This window comes from Phocoena phocoena, chromosome 1 (genome assembly GCF_963924675.1).
Source record: "Phocoena phocoena chromosome 1, mPhoPho1.1, whole genome shotgun sequence".
Classification (NCBI taxonomy): domain Eukaryota; kingdom Metazoa; phylum Chordata; class Mammalia; order Artiodactyla; family Phocoenidae; genus Phocoena; species Phocoena phocoena.
The window spans coordinates 45,765,574-45,779,048 of NC_089219.1; the positions used below are offsets into that span (position 1 = coordinate 45,765,574).

The 13,475-nt window shown below is 54.5% G+C and overlaps 1 protein-coding gene across 1 annotated transcript in view; it reads left to right on the forward strand.

The window, feature by feature from the left end:
* Positions 1–13,475, forward strand: part of ACOT11 (acyl-CoA thioesterase 11) — a 107,094-nt gene that overhangs the window by 75,955 nt on the left and 17,664 nt on the right. The window contains exons 4-5 of the mRNA XM_065883487.1: positions 10,223–10,427; positions 11,406–11,475. Of these exons, the coding sequence (XP_065739559.1) occupies positions 10,223–10,427; positions 11,406–11,475 (275 nt within the window). The remainder of the gene's footprint in view (positions 1–10,222; positions 10,428–11,405; positions 11,476–13,475) is intronic.

Here is a 13,475-nt window from a genome sequence, read left to right on the forward strand (position 1 = left end):
AGTAGGACAAGTGCCCGGACCCTGGACTGTGCTGGGAGGAGCTCCTGATACCATCACTGTTTCCTGCAGAGGATGTGGGGGTCGATGGGGAGGAGAGCTTTCCTGAGGGCCCTGCCTGGCATGTGTGGGTAAGGAAGGGCCTGTGCCTGGCACTGATGCCTGGGATGCAGCAATAACTATCCTGCCTGTCAGACAAGAGAGAGGCAGTTACAGCAAAGTACCCAAGCAGACTCAGCCCTTGAGTTAAACACACTTGGGTTCAAGTCCCAACTCTGCCCTTTACTGGCTGTGTGTGTGTGTGTGTGCGTGCATGGGTGTGGGTGTGTATGTGTGTGCGCGCACACGCGCGTGCACCATACCCTTTCTGAGCCTCTGTTTTCCCATCTGTAAAATGGGAATAACAACATTTGACTATTAGGGCTGTGTGAGGATTGAAAGAGAAAAGGCACAGAAAATGCTTAGAACCACACCTGGCACATATTAAATAATTAAACAAGGGAGCACGATTGTTTTCATTCTCACTTGCATACCTACCCTTTCAGTTTTATAAAGGAGGAAGCTGGGGCCAGAGACATTTAAAAACTTGCTCACGTCCCATCGGTCATAGTTCTGCAACACTCTGTGGGGACAGTGCCCAAACAATGCAGAGAAGCAGAGCTGAGGTTGAGGCTACTTTGAATCCCAGTCCCACACAGCCAGTCCCTGCAGGTTCCAACTCATTTTCAGGCCCCCTGCTGCGCCCGCTCTGCATAGCAGTGTCTCCCAGGTAACCCCTGTCTTGCTCTGTGTGGGGATCCACTCGGGCTGTCCTGTCCCTGTGGGCAGGCCCTTCGCAGACTCAAGAAGTGCTGGAATAAAAGGAGGGCTGAGCCACTGTGGTTTACAACGCACTTTCCATACATTTCCTCCCATCTCCACATTCTGGTTTCCAGGAGTGAGAAGGCTGCTGGGGGAAAGACAAGTCTGGTCCTGCCCAACTGCTTCGTCATCTCCAGCCTCCGTCACATCTGGCAGCGCTTCACAGTTAGTCGGGTGCCCTCAGTTTCGGGATCTCCTTTAACCCTCAGAAGTCTTGGATGGAGATGGGATGGGGATTGTCCTCACCTTCTCAATTACTTACTCAAGGTCTGCCCCACTTCAGGCCCTTTCACTTAAGACCTTGGACAGATGGCACCCACTGCCTCAGTTTCCCCGTTCATACCAGTAGGCAGTTGTATTCAATCTCTAAGCCCTTTTCAGTCTTGTGGTGAGGAGGCAAGAGCTACCTTGTAGATAGAAGCAGGAGGCCTGCACTTAAGCCCTGGCTCTGTGGTTTAGAGCTGCGGGACCTTGGACTTGGGACTTCTCTGGGTCCCCTGTGTACCTTGCCAATGATAACACCTCAAATGTTTCCTGTGTATCAGATGAGATAGGAATGGTTAAGCATTCAGGAAATGCCCTCCCTGCCCTCTCTGGCCCCTGGCTGGCTCTTCAGTGGGGCGGGAGGAATTCTCCAGATGACCCAGCTGAGGGTAGGTATCAGATTTCAGACAAGCTATTTTTACCCTCGGGGAGTGGATGGAGGCAGGTGACGTTCAGACTCTGTTCTAGAATGGGGTGAAGGGGGGAAAAAAGAGAGGGAGAAAAAGGACTTCTTTGGTGGTCCAGTGGTTGACTCCGTGTATCCACTGCAGGGGGCACAGGTTCGATCCCTGGTCGGGGAACTAAGGTCCCACATGCCTTGCGGCGTGGCCAAAAAAAGAAAAAAAAAATAGAATGGGGTGAAGGGGCAGGGCCTCTAGTGGAGAACTTCTCCTGACCTCATGGCCTGTATTCTCCCTGCCTACATAGGGTGACATCAGTGGGAATTGGAGACCCTCTGAACAAACTCATTCATTTGGTCCACGGTGAGCCAGACTCCGTGCTGGGCCCGGTGGACACCAGGTGTAGAGAGAGAGGGCTCCTACCTGGTGGATCTTCCCATCGATGTCCACCAAATACTCCCACAATTAAATGAATGTTTTCACGATGGAGAGCATTTAGACCAGAGGTTCATGGGGCCAGGAGCATGAGGATGGCGGGAGAGAGAATGGAGCTGAGGGATGAGAAGGCCTTACAGAGGTGGAGAGGAGAGGGAAGACTGCTCCAGGCAGAGGGGATGCCGTGAGAAGAGTCCAGAAGTGGGCAGTGGCCTGATGAGGAACTGAGAGACGGCCAGTGTGGCTGGCGGTACGGGTGTGATCAAGACTGGAGGCGTGGCCGGCGATCTGCCGGGGGCCTCGTGGGTCTTGTCAAGAAAGTCCTCCCATAAGCCAAACACTTTCATGGTTGAAAAGAGTCTTGGAGACTCTCTAGTTAAATGCTCCATTTGACAGATGAGGAAACTGAGGCACCGGCAGGTAAAATAACTCATCCGATGTCTCCTGGGGGTGATGAGCTGATACAAATTCCACTTATATTCAGTTTTATAGTAAGGCACTGAACTGGAAATGCCTCATGAAGCTCTACCTCCAAAGGAGGCAGGCTTAGCTCAGAATTTCAATTATGCCCCCAACCCCACTTCCCTTCTTTAACAGATTTAGGGTCAGGGGCAAGATGAGAAGGTTGGAGACCCTCCCATCCCCCTCTGTCCATACTGGGAGAGCACAAGAGCTGGCTGTCAGAAGGGGAGTGCCCACCGCCTGAGCAGCCTACCCCAGGCTGTGGGCTCTGGGTGGGGACTCAGGGCACTGGCCTCTGTTCTCTCCTCCGTCACTGGCCGGCTGTATGATGTGGGGTAGTTTGCGTCCCCTCTCTGAGTTTCGGATTGAAGAATTTCTTCCACCTTCTCCATCTCCGAGGCCTATGGAAGTGCTATAGAGATATAAATATGGGCTTTGGCTGGTAGGTCTGGGATTGTTTGTTTGTGGTTTTTTTTGTGTCGTGCTGCGTGGCTTGCAGAATCTCAGTTCCCCGACCAGAGATTGAACCCCGGGTGATGGCAGTGAAAGCCCAGAATCCTAACCACTAGGCCACCAGGGAACTGCCCCGGGATTGTCTTAAACTCTGTCACTTCTCAGGTGTTCAGAAGCAATGTACTGGCTCTCAGCCTTGGTTTCCTCATCAGTAAAATGGGTAGAATAACAGTGTGTTGTAGGATAGATATGAGAATTACTGAAATAATACATATGGAAGCTCCTAGCATAGAACTTGGTACATAGTAGGTATTCAATAAGTGCTAACCAAATGAATGGCATATAAGAGGTGCTTAGTAAAAAATAATGGTTTAATTCTCTACCTCCCTCACCCCCAAATCTTGAAAAATGTCAAGTGCCAACACACCCTGTAGCTAGAAGTAAAATGAGGATGTGTGCATAGGGCGCTGGAGACCATTATTTATCTTCTAGAATGAAGGTATGATCTGATATATATGACTATCAAAAAGCCTATGGAGGGCTTCCCTGGTGGCACAGTGGTTGGGAGTCCACCTGCCAATGCAGGGGACGCGGGTTTGTGCCCCGATCAGGGAAGATCCCACATGCCGCGGAGTGGCTGGGCCCGTGAGCCATGGCCGCTGGGCCTGCGCGTCCGGAGCCTGTGCTCCGCAACGGGAGAGGCCACAGCAGTGAGAGGCCAGCGTACCGCAAAAAAAAAAAAAAAAAAAAAGCCTATGGAACAGGCGACCGACATCCTCCCAGTCCTCTAGCTGGTGTCACGGACGAGTGCATCCACTACTGTCCTTTATAGCCTTGTCTACTGGGAATCTCAAGGCCAAATGCAGTTCTCTAAGGCAGCATCTTTGTGCACCTGGATTCCTAACATAATTGCTCCTCCCTTATTTTGTTCCTTAGCTCTGTTTGCATTGTGGAGCCCTGTGTGTGTGCAGTCTGTGTGCATGCGCAGGCTACCTCAGAGCCTTTTCTGGGAAGAAGACGGAATAGACTTGAAGGCGTGTTTAGGAGGTTGACAGATGCTCCTGCCTTGCTGGTGAGAAAACCACTGGGAAGCGGCTGGTCGCTCTGAGAGCCTGGAGCCACCTTTGTGGGGACAGGGCACCAGCTGAGGCAGCTCCCTCACACTGCAGGAGTGCCTGGTTTTCATGAGGCCTGGCTGGCGGTGGGCCAAGGCACTTCTCCCTGCTGCCTGCCTGCCTTCCAGTCCCCACCCACTGGGGAGAGGCCAGGTGGGAGAGTGGGGTGGGGGGAGCAAGGCCGTGCGGGGTCTTGCACCCTGCACTTGAATCCCTGCTCCACTATTGCTGGCTTTCTGAGTTCTCACAGAACCTCTCAAACCAGCTACTGGTCTTGCCTCCTCATGGGGTTGCTGTGAGCCTCTGGTGAACTCATACATGAGAAAGTACTATGTAGACAGTCTGGTTTGAGCTCTGTTTAGGTGTCTCCCAGCTATATTTCTGTAGGAAGCCCAAACTCAGTTTATAATGCTAACCTAAGTGCTCAATAAATGTTAGTCACGTGGCAGGCGTGTGCTAGATTTGAACACTTGATCTAGTTTAATTTCATCCCCATGATGGCCCTGGATGTAGGTATTATAATCCCATTTTTACAGTTGAGGGAACTGTAGGTAGTCCACAGGGGTAGGCTGAGCAGCCTGCCTGAAGTCACACACGTTAGTTGTGGAACCGGACTTGGGTCCAGGCCAGGCTGATGCCCAAGGGCAGCCCCGTGTCATGGTGGGTGAGCTGAGCGGTCGCCCAGGCCAGCTCCTCCCCTCCAGGGTAGGTGGGCCTCCTCTGCTCTAGGCCTGCTCTTTGAGATGATTCTTTTTTTTTTTTTTTGGTTGCTTTGGGTCTTTGTCGCTGTGTGTGGCCCTTCTCTAGTTGTAGTGAGCGGGGCCTACTCTTTGTTGTGGTGCGTTGGCTTCGCATTGCAGTGGCTTCTCTTGTTGTGGAGCACAGGCTCTAGGTGTGCGGGCTTCTGTAGTTGCAGTGTGTGGGCTCAATAGTTGTGGTCCACGGGCTCTAGAGCGCAGGCTCGGTAGTTGTGACGCATGGGCTTAGTTGCTCCGCGGCATGTGGGATCTTCCCGGACCAGGGCTCGAACCTGTGTCCCCTGCACTGGCAGGTGGATTCTTAACCACTGCGCCACCAGGGAAGTCCTTCGAGATGGTTCTTGAAGGCACTAAGATATCTCTGCTGGCTGGTCTCTACGTTTTCCCGCTAATCATTGTAGGCCGCGCCCTTCTCCAGGGGTCTTCCGTGGTTTCTGGGGACTCCTCGGCCCCTCCCTCTGTCTGCACCCAAACAGGTACCTAGTACTTTCCCCACCTGCTTCCCTTTGCCCCGGCCACTCCCGTCACTGGAGTCCCAGCTGTTCCTGCGTCTCCTTTCTGCTCTTCTGCAGTCCTCCCTGTACCTCAGATGGTCCTCGTCATCAAGTCTCAGCTCCTAGGCCGCCCTTGTCATCACCCTTTTCCTCTCCCATAGGCGTTTATTTGGCACCTCCTCTGTGCCAGGCCTGACTCCATCCCTGTCCTGTGGGAATGCCTGTCTGCTGGGGCAGGCGGCTCTGAATCAGTGACTGCACAGCTCGGTCAGTGCAGTGTGGAGACAGTAAGGCTGTGGGGGCCAGGGAGGCCCTAGCTCTCCCTGGGGAAAAGGCAGGGGGAGGTGCTGAAGAGGGAGGAGGAGGAAGCAGTCACTCGGCAGGTAGCGCAGGTGAAGGGATCCTAGGCAGAGGCAGTGCCCATGTGGCAGAGGAACGGAGGTGGGGTGAGAGCGTGCTCTGAGGAACCGAGCGTGGTCTGGAGCTGGGAAAGCAGCTGCGGGGACAGTGGCAGCAGCTACAGAGTAGGGCCTCGATCCTGAGAGCGGCAGGAAGCCATCGAGGAGTCTTGAGCAGGGGAGATGCCTGCTCAGGCTTGCTCTTCGGAAAAGTCTGTGTGGTCCTAAGGCACAGAACGAAAGACCCAGTTGCAAGGACTGGGTCCAGCCTCCCTGCAAGGCAGGACGCTGTAGGTTGTGGTTGTCTAGTTGGTGGCTTTGGGTTTTGGAAAGATCCTTCCGGTGTTGCACAGAGGCCTGGAAGGAGGTGGAGAGCTACTGGAGGCCTGTGGACTGGCTGTGGAAATAACCCAGTGAGTGAGCAGTGCGGGGACCTGAACACATCAGGGCAGGGGGGCTAGACTGAGAGTTTAAGGAGGTTGGGTCACTGAGACTTGGCTACTTGGGGGAGGGAGGAAATCCAGATTAAGTCTGTAGTGTGGCCTGTTGTTAAATTGCCCAGAAGAAGCCCTGGCCTAGGGGGCTTTACCAGGACCAGCCTTTCCCTCTGTGTGCCTCAGTTTCCCCAGGTGTGAAGGGATTGAGCAAAGTGGCCTTTCTTGCTCTGACCCAGCAGTTCTGTCCCATGCCTCTGGCTGAGGAGCAGGGACACAGAGACCACAGTGTAGCCAGCTGGGGCCTAGTCTGGGATTATCAAATCTGGCCGGGTCTGTTGCGGCTGGAAGCCAGCCCCTGGCATGGCTACCGTCTGAGAGCGCATGTCCCTGGCCCTTAGAGGCCCTCTCCACCTTCGTGCAGGCTCTGTCCTCCCTGTCAGCTGTCTTGGCGCAGCCTGCCTGGCCGCCCCAGGCCCTAACTCTGACCAGGGCCTCTGCTCTCCCCGTGACTGGCGAGAGGAATGGCTCGGCTCTGGGACCCTATTGGCAAAACCCTGCCTGGGCCACACACGCCCCTGCCTCCCGGGCTGGATGCCTGCCCACCATGGGATTAGAAGGAGGCCTGGCCTTGCCTGCCCTGACGTGGCAGACTGCCTTGGAGCCCAAGGAAGGAGTTGGAGTCTGAGAGGCTGTGCTTTGCCTCCCTGCGCGTGCTCCAGCCCGGGGGCTCTGCAATCCTCTCTTTGAGGGAAGTGGGAGCACAGCACAGTGGGGCTTGCTCCTTAGCTTGCCGGGGGGAGTGGGGTGGGAGCTCAGCCCTGCTCAGCGTACAGTATTTCCTGCCTGACAGGTAACCGGGCTCCTTAGCTTCCTCATTGGAAAGCTCAGCTGGCCATGCCAGAGCCCTGCAGGACTAGATCCCAGAACCCTGGCATCAAGGGTGGGATATCTTGAGGACTGGCAGTCTCCCCCTGCCCCTGCCTGGTGAGTGACAGATGAGGTTCAGGAGGGGAGGGGCTTGCTCAGGATCACATAGCACATGAGGGGCAGGGCTAGGATTTGAACTCAAGTCTGCCTCTAGACATTCCTTTACAAACCTTTGATGAGGTCCTACTGTGTGCCAGGTACTTCTTTTTTTAAAAAATTAATTAATTCATTTATTTTCTTCTTTTTTGTGGTATGTGGGCCTCTCACTGACGTGACCTCTCCCGTTGCGGAGCACAGGCTCCGGACGCGCAGGCCTAGCGGCCATGGCTCATGGGCCCAGCCGCTCCGCGGCATGTGGGATCTTCCCGGACCAGGGCACGAACCCGTGTCCCCTGCATCGGCAGGTGGACTCTCAACCACTGCGCCACCAGGGAAGCCCTAATAATTTAATTTATTTATTGATTGATTTTTGGCTGCGTTGTGTCTTCGCTGCTGCGCACGGGCTTTCTCTAGTTGCGGCGAGCGGGGGCTACACTTTGTTGCGGTGCATGGGTTCTTATTGCTGTGGCTTCTCTTGTTGCAGAGCACAGGCTCTAGGCACGCGGGCTTCAGTAGTTGCAGCACGTGGGCTCAGTAGTTGTGGCTCACGGGCTCTAGAGCGTGGGCTCAGTATTTGTGGCGCATGGGCTTAGTTGCTCTGTGGCATATGGGATCTTCCCGGACCGGGGCACGAACCCGTGTCCCCTGCATTGGCAGGCGGATTCTTAGCCACTGCACCACCAGGGAAGTCCGTGTGCCAGGTACTTCTAAGCATGAGCACTAGAGTAGGAGCTTCGCAAAGGATTGGCCCAATTTCTCTTATATGCTCAGTGTTTGGGGGAGGGTCCAATACAGAGGAGGTGCTCGGTGAATGAATGAGTGAATGAACGAATGAACAAATGGGTAAGGCAAAGATCCTGCCTCCAGGCATGTAGACTCCAATGGATGGGACTTTGGCTTTGCACAACAGGAAATAGGAGGCTGGTGGGAGTGGGTATGGGCTAGGTGGGAAGCAGAGAGGATTGGAATTCAGATGTCCTGACTGCTGGTCTAGGGCTTTTTCCAGCCTCACTTTCCTCATCTGTAAAATGGGGTAAACGGTTTTCACCCTCTGCCTGCCTCGTGAGGATCCAGTGAGGCAGTAGATGAGAATAATCTTTTAAAGCAGGGACACTGTGCTGGGGGGGCTTCCCTGTGTGCACATACAGAACCACCCAGAAACTCCACATGCTCTGCTTTTCTTCTGCTCCCTTACCCTCTGCATTTTGCCTCCCCCATTGCCCTAGCTTTCTCTAGGGCTTCTTTCTGGAACGTTCTGCCCAGAACCTCTAGCCATGGGAGGGGTTGGGAAGAGTGTGGGTGAACGGAGTCTGCCTGCCTCCTTCCTCTACCGTCTCCCACACCCAGAAAGCCAGCCACCCGCATCCACATCCAAGCAGGCCCCCAGTGCACACCCGGCCGGAAATGCCTTGGCAGTGGTTACCATGGTGACGGGTCCTGATGCTTGGACTGCAGCGGCCTGGGAGCTGCCTGCAACAGCCTGGCAGCCTGGCACCCGCAGGCCCCCACCCAGGCTGTGAGCTCCTGGCGCAGCTGTCCTCCTCTCTCTCCTTTTGGTCCCTAGCACTGAGCCTGGTACCCAGGGACTCTTGGGAATGAGCTGCCTGTCTGGGAACCCACAAGCTGTTCTGGGTCAGACTGGCTTGGTTCAAATCCCAGTTCTACCTCTTAGGAGGTCAGTGACCTAAACAAGTTAACTCGGTGTGTTTTGAATTGACTGAATTAGCTACGGGATCCTTGTGAAGGGAGTTATCCAAAGGGTATAGACTCCCAGGTTGAGACCCATCCTTGCCCCGAGCAGTCACTGCCCCCATCCTGCAGCAGTGGCAGGGTCAACATCGGGTCACAGCGCTCTTTGCTGCTGAATCCGCATCCAGGGCCCTAGATTCCTCACCTCGGACCCCAGGATGTCCTGCAGGCAGTGTACTGTGACGGGTAGGACCTCAGACTCTGTGGGTCACAGCTGGGCTTGGCACTTACTTGGGCTTCAGTTTCCTCATCTATTTTTTTTTAAATTGAATTTGTTACAATATTGCTTCTGTTTTATGTTTTGGTTTTTTGGCCACGAGCCCCACCCCCCCACCCCCTCCGACCAGGGATTGAACCCGCACCCCCTGCATTGGAAGGTGAAGTTTTAACCACTGGACCGCCAGGGAAGTCCCAGTTTCCTCATCTGTGAAATGAAGATAATAATGTACCTCTTTCAGAGGTTTGTTGTATGGATAACATTTGAATTAGTACTCGTAAAGTGCTTAGACGAGTATCTGATACTTAATAAGCACTTTATAAATGTTAGCGGTGACTTATCGTCACCACAATTGGCATTGGCCATGAAAATTGGAACCCCTATGCCCGTCCCTCCTGTCATTCTACTCACGCAGGCAGGCGTCCCCACCTCTGTTCACAGTGTCATGAGAGAGATAGGACGGCAGTTTGGCTGCCCTTCCTCATCCTGCCCCCTCCAGGGGACTGCTAGGCACTTCCCACCTCTGCTGCCTGGCGAGTGAGACAAGCTGGGCCCTGGGCAGAAACTCCTCCTCTAACTCATGAGTTTGAGGACTTTCTCTGCTGGTTCTCCAGCTGGCAGCTCTTCCAGCCCTGGTCGGGATCAGCCAGCTGGTCAGTGACCGCCCAGAGCCCTCCCAGTGAGTAGAGCTGATGACGGATGCGCACCCAGCAGAGCTGCTGCTACGGATGTCATCTGAAGAATGAGGGGCCCAAGGAAGGGGCTCTTATAGGATGAAATAGGAGCAAATCCCCAGGCTTGACTGCTGTAGGGCTCACTGGGCCTCCCTGAAGAGTGAGGGGGAATCTTTCCAGAATGAAGTAGAATCTGAGGCAAAATTTGAATAAGCTGGCCCACCAGCTGAATTAATCCTCGGCTGCATCCCTCTCTCCCAGCCCCCTCCTTCGGGTCCAAGGTTATGTTAACACAGAACTGTTGGCCAAAAGGAAGCTGGGCATAAGGGCATCCAGAGAGCCCCTGGGGGTCTGAGACCCTGGGCTGGAAGGTGGTGGCCACTCTTGGAGTTGGGGTCTTATGGCGGGTGGCCCTGGGGTCTCAGGGACTGGCAGATCTGGGAGACCCTGCTGTGAGCTGACCACCTCATCTGTTCCCCAGGGCCTGGCCTCCGTGTTCTCCAACCGTGCATCCCGGAAGTCGGCCTCACGCACTGAGAACAACAACATGGCAGAGGACGAGGGCTACCGGAACCCCACGGAGGTGCAGATGAGCCAGCTGGTGCTGCCCTGTCACACCAACCAGCGTGGCGAGCTGAGCGTCGGGCAGCTGCTCAAGTGGATTGACACCACCGCCTGCCTGTCCGGTGAGGCCGCGCCCGGCACAGCTGCCCTCCCAGCCCCGGCACCACACACCCAGAGGAGAGGCCCCAGTTTTCAGAGACGGTTGCCGTCCCCGAGTGCCCCCCTCCTCCCTCATCCCAGCCTTTGCTCAGGCTGCTCCACCTGCCTGCGATGCCCTCTGCAAGTTCTCCGTGCTCGGCTCGGGCCCAGCCTCTTGCCCGGAGGCGCCCAGAGGTCTGAGTACATAACCTAAGGTCCCTGCTCTGACACAGCGCGGCCTTCAATGTGGCTGCTCCGAGACTGGCTGTGAGCAAAGCCTGTGGCATTGAGTAGAGTTGAGTGGAGCTGGATTGAGCTCATTTCGTTGCCTTTGGTGCCCCAGTATTCTCCAGCCCACAGGGAGTTCACAGTCTGATGGGGGGGCCAGACAGGAGACTGACTGCCCCCCAGCACTGTCTGATGGGAGCTGGGAAAGGGAGGTGGAAGCAGGGCTCTGGGAGAACAGACCAGAGGCTCTGCCCCAGCCCTGGGGGCAGAGAAGGGATTCTAGAAGGACTAAGGCCTGGGAGCACAGTCCTCAGAGGAAGAATGACTCAGGCAAGGAGACAAAGGTGGGTGAGGTTGACTGGACAGGGGTACGGGGACTCTAGGAGGTCAGGAAGTGGAATAGCATGGCGTCATCATTCATTCATTCGACAGCTGCTCATTGAGTATCTCCTGCGTGCCTGGCGCTGCTCCAGGACTGGGGCACAGCAGTGAACAAGACAGGCAAAAACCCTTGCCCTCAAGTGACATGCAGTCTAGCAGGAGGGAGAGGCACTAAGACAGACGAAACCCAGACATGTAAGACAGGGTCAAGGGTGTCGTAATCACGGTGAGGAAAGTAAAGAAGGGTGGAAGCATGGGCGAGGAGGCAGGCCTTAGCTAGGCGGTCTGACGTTTGATCAGAGGCCTGGGTCATGGGGAGGCTGCTAACGCGTGCTTTCTTCTCCTGACGCCAGCGGAGAGGCATGCTGGCTGCCCCTGCGTCACAGCCTCCATGGACGATATCTATTTTGAGCACACCATTAGGTAAGTGGCCCCTCCTGCCCTTCCTTCTGGCCTCCCCATCACGAGCCCAGAGCCCTTCCCCCATCTACTGCCTGCTCAGCCTGTGTGCTGCCTGGAACCTGCCTCAGCTGACTGAGGGCCTCTGCAGATGGAGAGGGGGCAGCCTTTGGTGAGCAGTGACCCGTCTCGTCTGCAAGGTCTCTGGGCGGCAGTGGGCTGGCAGCTGCCCTGTGGCTGGCAGCTCCCTCAGTCAGGCCTGGAGCTGGGTGCTGCTGAGGCAGTGTCATGGGGTGCTGTGTGACTTTGGGGAAGGCAGTCTCTTTCTCTGGTCCTCAGTTTTCTTATCTTCAAAATGGAAGGGGTTAGACTTAATCAGTGAATGCCTTTTTGAGCTTGGACATTCTCTGTGGGTCATTGGTCATCAGACTGTAGGGAGGTCCCTAGATAAGGTGCCTTGGCAGAGCCTGACCCAGAAGTTTGGACCGTTCAGCCTCTGCTCATGTACCCCCAGGGATGAGGAACTCATTACCTCCTGGTTTTTTGGGCTTTCGGGTTTTTCTTTTTTTAACTGTCTGTACTGGTTAGAAGACTCTTCATTACATGGTGCTGAGCTTTGTCTCTGCACAGCTTTGCTGGGACCCAGGGAGCATATGCTGAGCCCTCTGCCCAGGACAGGCTGCAGGGCTGCATACGGTGCTTCGGCCTCCAGGTCTGCTCTTAAACCATCTCAGTGCCTAGGACATGAGGTGCCAAGGACTTATTCAGGACTTCCTGGTGCCCCACGAGTTGTGGTTAAGGAAAAAGTTTAGCTAGTCCCCGTATCCTCTTATTTAGTCATTCATCACTGCTTGTGGACCAGGGCCCATGCTGGGTTTGGGGTCCACAAAGTCAACTGGAACATAGTCCCTGTGCCCCAGGAGCTCCCAGAATGCAGGGAGGCAGATAGAGAAACATAATTTCAATTCAAAGCAGTGAATTCCAGGGTAATAATGATCTCTGCATAGGGGTGCTTTGTAATACTTTTTCTGAATGTCTTTTATTTTAGAATAGTTTTTGATTTGCAAAAACACTATAGATAGTACAGAGTTCCCATATACCCCACACCGAGATTCCCTGTTATTAACATCTTACATTCCTATGGTACCTCTGTCACAATAAGCCAATATTGATGCATTATTTGTAATGTCTTTTTAATTAACTTAAGTCCTCAGAACAACCCTATGAGGTCGTGGCTATTAGTACCCTCATTTTACAGGTGAGAAAACAGAGGCACAGAGAAGTGAAGTAACTTGCTTCAAGTCATACAGCTGGTGGAGAACCCAGGACATACTACGAGCCAGGCAGTCTGGCCCCAGAGCCCTTGTTCTTAACAAACAGGCCTCATTGCCTATATGTCTGGGGGTGGGTATAGTGAGTGGCACAGAGGGTAGTCAAGGGTGGCTTCCTGGAGGAGGTGTTTGAGCTGGCTCCAGTACTGTGTGTAGTGACAATTTGTAGGCCAGTGGAGCCGTGTCCGGACCAGCTCTGGGTCTCCGTTGCCAACACGAGATCTGGCACTTGGAGGAGCAAGGGATAGAGAAGGCTGGGGTGGGGTGTGTACATGATGGATGGACACGCTGCGGGACCCAGTGGAGTGGAGGTGAGTCTGGGAAGAGAAGGGTGTGGGTGGGGGGAAAAGCTGTAGAGGATCCTGGGAAGGAGGGTAAGCTGGGGAGAGGCCTGGAGCATGATTGGTGGCCAGGAAAGGCCTGGCCATACCTGAGGAAAGCTGGGGAAGGTTTTTTTGTTTGTTTTTGCTTTTGCCATTTAAAAATATCTCAAAGGACTTCCCTTGTGGCGCAGTGGTTAAGAATCCTCCTGCCAATGCAGGGGACACGCGTTTGAGCCCTGGTCTGAGAAAATCCCACATGCCACGGAGCAACTAAGCCCGTGCGCCACAACTACTGAGCCTGCGCTCTAGAACCTGTGTGCCACAACTACTGAGCCTGCGTGCCACAACTATTGAAGCCTGCACACCTAGA